We start from the raw sequence: 6,567 nt of genomic DNA, 5'->3' as shown, positions 1-6,567 counted from the left end.
AAGTTAGAGCAATAAGAGCATGAGGAAGTATATTTGGTGTGAACTTATGGAATGGTAAAAATTTCTAAGTTAAAAAACTAAATTCTCATGTAAAATTAAAGGCATCCAAAAACTTTGCTATGCACAATAAAAACTTAGAAGTTTGAAATTGTCAGCAAGGAAAGAGTAAAGTGCTAAATGTCAAAATAGCTCACTAGTTCGAGCAACAAAATACAAAGTAAAGTAGACTGTGATGAACTATAAGAGGGAGTCACAGGCGAGCTCCTCTAGAGGGTTGATCGACTCCCTCCTCTGCATCAACTGCTCCTCTCGCTCGAAATGATATAGCAGAGCAGGTTGGGGCGAGTGCAGGAGGGTTGACAGCTTCTTCAGCGGCTCTTGCTTCACATCTGGCAAGATCCTCTGCTTGGGCCTCCTTGGGGAAACAATCAAGATTAAGAGGCTTGTTCAGCTTCCAGACCTTATAGAAGCAGTCAAAACTGGCCTCCTCAAAGCGAATCAAGTCAAGCTCTTTTTCTTGCTTCAGCTCTTCGTTCTCGCTAATCAACCTCTCATTGTCTCGAACTAACTCTTTAATATCGAGGGATTGCTTCTCCAATTGAGTTGTCAAGGAAGCATTGTTTTGAGCCTGCTTTTTGAGAGACTCGTCCCGTTCAGCTATAGTTCTCTCTGCTTGCTCCAGCTTGGACCTGGCCTCCACCAGTTGATCGTCCTGCACCTTGATCAGCTCCTTGTAATCTACGGCTCGAAGCTGAGCATGACCAATGGTGACAAGTGACTGCATGGAAGACAAAAAGTTAATACAAGTAAAAATACTAATAACAAAGTATCTCGAGGAAAAATGCTTACCTTCATCAATTGAGCGAGTCCTCTCTTCAAGACAACTTCGACACTAAGTCGAGGGTAGGAGTCTAGGCTTTGAAGCGTCGATGCATCACGGCCAATATCCTCAAGAAGCCCCTTGCCCAGGTCGCTAACAGCACGAAAAAGCTCACTCGAACTACCCTGGTGAGTAGGAGTTAGGCTCGCAGAAGGAGGAAGGGAAGAGGGGGTCAATGGCGGAAGTGTAGTTGGTCCCCCAGGTTGCCTCCCTTGACTTGGCGGTACTACCTTCTGAATCTTCTGTGGAGGCGTAGAGCCACTTCCATCACCAATTTTCCTCTTTGAAGCAACGCAATCTCTGAACATGTCTGAATCTGCCAAGGATGAAAAAACAAGATTGTTAGAGAAATAAACATAATGAAACATATGCAAGTGTATACTACAATTGTGATACTCTCTAATTACCAATTATAAAAAATATGCCTATTTTCACTAAGCATGTGTTACCTGCGTTGAAGATCTGATCAAGGAACTCATCCTCGTCGTCCGAGGATGAGCTAAGTTCCCCTTCAACCTGGATAGCTTTTCCTTTCCCAGGTTGAGCGGGAATAGTAGATCTACGCTGAGGATCAGGCTCTCTAATGACTAAGTCACCAGGTCTACGGGAAAGCGGAGAAGGCCCAGGAGAATGCCGATCAGTCATTTGCTCTGTGCCCTCGGTAGACTGACCAGGCGTGTCGTTCTCCCCGGTGGTACTTTCCACCACCAGATCCTGCTCACATGGCACCAGACTCACCATCTGGAGAAGGTCCAGCGTGACCAACTTTTTTACATCCTTCTCTTTAAGACTCATGTTAGCCAATTTCTTGGCCCGCCTAAACATCCCTTCAGTAGGCAATGGTCGCTCAAACGGACCCGAGCGCGTAAAAGCCAAGTTGTTGGCCTCAATATCCAATGTGAGGAAGTATTCCTTATGATATTTCCCGGCGTTTGACTTATGGGAGATGCCATTGAGATATGTAACCCCCCTATGCCTGTGATAGAAATGGAAGAAACCTGAGTTGTTGTGAGAAGGATTGGTCCGAAGATCAAACAGGTAATGCACCTCATGAGGGGTGGGCTCGTCCCAACCATTCAGAAAATAAAGAATATACAGCGCAGAGAGTGCCTGTATCCCATTCGGCGTGATCTGAAATGGGGAGACGTTGAAGTAGTCTGCTACAGACCGGAAATACATGTGCAGCGGGAGTGTTGCTCCAGCATGCACATGGTGCCTGGACCAGGCACAGTACCTTCCACCGGGCCTATTGGCTCTTTGGTGCGAGCCTGGGCACGTCACGTTTGCCCCGCTTAAGCCTAAAGCTTCAATGTGTTTCTGGAATAGCGCGGGAGTAAGTTTTGAGGTTTCGGCAACGAACCAGGAGGGTTCTTCTTCTCCCTCATCACGTGGCTTCTGGACAGCCAAATCCTGAATCGCGGTAGCAAATTTCAGAGAAGGCTTTCTTGGAGCTGTGGTAGTGCGGGTTTGATTACGCTGTACCACCTTCTGTACTGCTCTGCGGGCAACCTGCGGGTCGTGTTCCTGAGGGAGCCTGTTAGATTGCTTCACCCTCATCGTCGACTCAGAGGCTTGTCGAAGAAACTGTTCCTCGTGGAGAAGATATAAAGCTGAGCGAGGGAGGATCTGTTTGAAGCGGTGAAGACGATCCTCTGGAGTGTAACCGGTAGACGAGCCTGGTGAGGAATCGCTATTCAAGGGAGTCTCGATTGTTTGCGGGGCGGATGATTCGGAGTCCGTATGGTTGTCACCTCCCCTATAGTCAGAGCGATTCATCTACAAAAATGAATAAAAAATGGGGAGGTGAGTAACCATACAGAAAAAATTCATCAAAAATAAGAGTTATTTTTATACTTGGAAAATTTTGTCTAAGTTATAAAAATATAACGCATATAAAAAAAAAATAATTTTAATGCTCAAAGGTGCCTAAAAGGTACTTAAAGTATTGAACTTGTTAAAGCTTATAGAAGGAGGCATTGTTGGGATTTTCCTATAAGACTAAGTTCCTTATGTGTGTAGTTAACATACAGAGGTTGGGTATACACTTGGAAGGAAAAGAAGCCAAGGTCTACGGAATGTGGTCCGATAGGACCGTATGATTGTTCTAAGGGACAACTAAGCATTCGATCGAATGCCAAGATAGGATGGGTACTCATGACCAAAAGAGGCGTTCAGAGCCCATGGGTCAAGGAACCGTGCATCCACGCGAGCCCAGAGCAAAGTGCACTTGGTCCGATCGGACAACTTCTAGCCAGGAGACGTCCTGCCTCGCCACCGCTCGAGCTTCACGCGAAGTCCCCAAGACGTCCGATCGGACATAGCACGCACGAGGAGAAGATGTTGAGGTCCGATCGGACGTGTGCCTCGTGCCTCCAAAAAACTCCTAGCCAGCAACTGCAACAATTCAGGACCGATCGGGCATGGGTGTCAAGGGAGGTTCGAAATTTGCTGTCAAAAATTCGGGCACTTAAAAGCCAAGGAAGGGAAGTGTGGTCCGATCGGACCACACATTTGTCTGAAATTTTTCGAATCTCCGATCGGGTATGAAGAGAAAAGCAACCACTTCCAGCCTTGGACAAGAGCTCCGATCGAACCTAATGACTTAACCACAACTTAAGGAGGCGTCGTTGGCTAAGGTGTTTTGGCGTGGGCTCCGGTCGAACATAAGGTCCGATCAAACCAGATGGAACTTGCACGCCTCAAGAGACGCGTATGCCCAGAATTTCTGGGCAAAAAACCATGTAAAAAATGGCCCCTAATGGCATACTTTGCCTACCCCTAATCCGAACCAAATAGACAAAGCCCTAAAAATCCCTAGTCTCAAACACATTCCATCATTCACATAAAAAAAAAAAACAAGATCAAAGCATATAAATGAAAGGTTTTCTTCATGTTCTTAAAAACCCATTACACTATCAAAACCCTCAAAACCCATATTCATGTTTATGTCAAAATACCAAAAATGTCTTGAAATTCCTAAAAGCTTAAGGGAAAATTCGGGTTACCCATGCCACAAACCTCATCAAGACAACAAGCAAACACATTGAACAAGACATATTCAAGAACTTCAAGAACATCCAAGGCACAAGCATATTCGGCCATGGCATTTTTTTTAGAAAAAAATGTAGCAATCTAAGAGGCATGGAGAAGAAGACTTACCCAAGGTTGGAGAGTTTTGATTTTACTTGGAGGATGCTTGAAGATGAAGAGCTCCCCTTTAAGCTTGTGAAGTCGGCAAGAGGAGGGGGTCCTTGAGAGGGTTTCGGCCAAGAGAGAAGATGAAGGGTTTTTTTTAGAATAATTTTTTGTATGTGTGAAGAAGAGAATGTAAGGTGGAGATATTTAAAGGGAAAAAAGTGGGTTTTTCATTTACTTTTGGACCTTTGATATTCTGGGACTATTTTTCTCTCCACGATCATGGGTGGATTTTTGCAGTGATCGTAGGTCTGCCGCATGAAGATGAACAGTTATTATTTTTCATAATGACTTCAGCGGAGAAAAAGTTTATTACGTGAATAAATCATATAATAAACTTAGGGGGCAAATGTTATCCCAAAAATTTGAAAGGAATGACGTGACAGTGAAATTGACACGTGGCATGAGTCAGTAGGGTGATCTGGCTTAGTAATGGCCCAATACATCAGTTAAGGAATGAGACAGATAGTCAAGCCAAATACGCCCGATCGAAGAGAGTATTTAGACTGGGGGTTGCTTGGCTTAGACCTCAGTTTAAAGACCCATATAATTAAATTGGTGCCAAGTCCAAGAAAGTGAAGGGGAGGTATGAATTTTGGTTCAAGATATAAAAACAGTAGGTCCGATCGGACCTAAGCTTAGGGGACCTCTTGTTAAGCTTGGCTCGAATGAGTTCAAAAAGAATAAGGCTCAAGTTTTACTCAAAAGGGGAAAGCCACATAGTGGTCGATCGAGCATACACATAGGAGGTACCTTCGACCATTCAGGTCCAAGGAGAAGTAGATGGTGGCTCGGACCACCTTGGTCCGAGGAGAGAAGCCTAATGCCCGATCGAGCATTTGGTTGAGCGAAGAGGTTCAAACCTAGTTGGCCTAAGGAGAAGGATGTGTGCCCGATCGAACGTGGTCTTGTGGGTACCTTGGACCATTTTGATCCAAGGAGAGGTGGTGGCTCAGACCACCTAGGTCCGAAGAGAGAGGACCAAGGTCCGAAGAGAGAGGACCAAGGTCCGATCGGACCTTGGTTAGCCAAAGGAAGCTTGGACCATTTAGGTCCAAGTAAAGGGGCATTATGCCCGATCGCACAAGATCTCCCCCGATCGCACATGACCTCCCCCGATCGTGCAAGACGCCTGCAGGAGCGCTTGGACCATGTTGGTACGAGGATATGCTAGGAAGAAGATGGCTCGGACCATCTTGGTCCGAGGAGCAAAGTGTAAGGTCATATTGGACCTTGATTGAAGGAGTCAAATAAGGTGGTTTGAACCACCTTAAGCCAAAGAAGACAACCATTGTGTCCGATCGGACACAATGGAGGAGTATACCTCGAGTGTAGTTGACCTTTGGTCCAAGGAGAGCCATGCGTATGCTACCTTTGACCTACGTGAAGCTTGAAGAATAGTCAACATGCATGAGAAGCTACGTCAAACTGCCCGAAAACTACTTCAGTGAGAATTGGTCTAAGCATCCGGGAATCACTCAATCCTCACTCGAAATTAGGGATCAGTTATATTTTGAATGTTTATTTTGTAATATAAATATTAGGTAAATAATAGAATATCCCGATCAAAAGGGGATATCAGTTGAGAACCCAGGTCTATAAATAGGGACTTGGGAGGATCGTAAAAGGACTTTTTGCAAAATTGAGAGTGAATCTGTATTCTAGAGAGAGAAAGTGTGTTGTTCTTGAGAAAAACCCATTTTTGTATTCTGGAGTATCTCACACTGAAGAAACTCAGTTGACAAGGTTCATCTGATCTTGAGTGTGAATATAGTAATAAAATCTCTAAGTGGATTAGGCTATTACCGATCATCGGGGCTGAACCACTATAAAAACCTTGTGTTATTTACTTCCGTTCATAAAAAACTGTCTGTTGTCGTTTATAATTCTCTTGAAGGTTGTCGTAGTTGACGTTCTCACGTCGTTGGCTAAATTCACAGTCAACAAAATCGTTTGAACAATAATGTGCTCCTAAAGTCAACTTTAGGTTAGGCTTAAAAGATTTTGATTGTAAATAATTAATTTTCATTAAAACGGATGTTTGGTACATTGGATCCCAAAATCAGGTTTAAGTGACAATTTACAATTCTCAAATGTTTAATACAAACAAAAACCACTCTAATGGAAAAATACAAGTTTTAGGTTCTATCCCTGTACTTTCCATCGGTTGTGGCGGACGAGTAGCTGACAATGTACACTTCGCCCCCAGAGCTCTCCAACTCATGGTTGTTCCAGATTTCCCTTGTCTTTATCTGCACCATGTAGCACCCGTGAGCCAAAGCCCAACAAGAAAACCATAAACAACAACCACATATACAATAGTAGCATCCAATCAATCTCAGTACAATCATTCAGAATTTCAATAGAATATGAGCATCAAGCTAATAACAGTAAACATGTATTTTCAAAACATATTTTAACCAGTGATACAGATGCTCGGGGTCGACGCCCTTAGGCCGAGCCCTTTGTTTACTAAGCTAACCCCAGCTCGC

At 44.2% G+C, this 6,567-nt stretch overlaps 1 protein-coding gene across 1 annotated transcript; it reads right to left on the bottom strand.

Moving 5' to 3' along the window:
* Positions 1–250: 250 nt before the first annotated feature.
* LOC133824507 (uncharacterized) lies at positions 251–1,675 on the bottom strand. The gene is made up of 3 exons (XM_062257397.1): positions 1,397–1,675; positions 850–1,122; positions 251–778 (listed from the first exon to the last, which is right to left on the bottom strand). Exons 1-3 carry the CDS (start codon positions 1,673–1,675, stop codon positions 251–253), a joined length of 1,080 nt encoding a protein of 359 aa, XP_062113381.1.
* Positions 1,676–6,567: the final 4,892 nt, after the last annotated feature.

This window comes from Humulus lupulus, chromosome 3 (assembly GCF_963169125.1).
Source record: "Humulus lupulus chromosome 3, drHumLupu1.1, whole genome shotgun sequence".
Lineage (NCBI taxonomy): Eukaryota > Viridiplantae > Streptophyta > Magnoliopsida > Rosales > Cannabaceae > Humulus > Humulus lupulus.
This window is presented reverse-complemented; position numbering and strand designations above follow the sequence as displayed.

Excerpts from the sequence above, each read along its gene's own strand:
- LOC133824507 (XM_062257397.1), bottom strand. The coding sequence starts at position 1,675 with ATGAGTCTTAAAGAGAAGGATGTAAAAAAGTTGGTCACGCTGGACCTT. Across the intron at positions 1,123-1,396 it reads GGAAAGGAAAAGCTATCCAG|AAGATTCAGAAGGTAGTACC; the intron begins GTTGAAGGGGAA and ends ACGCCTCCACAG. Across the intron at positions 779-849 it reads GACTCGCTCAATTGATGAAG|TCACTTGTCACCATTGGTCA; the intron begins GTAAGCATTTTT and ends TCTTCCATGCAG.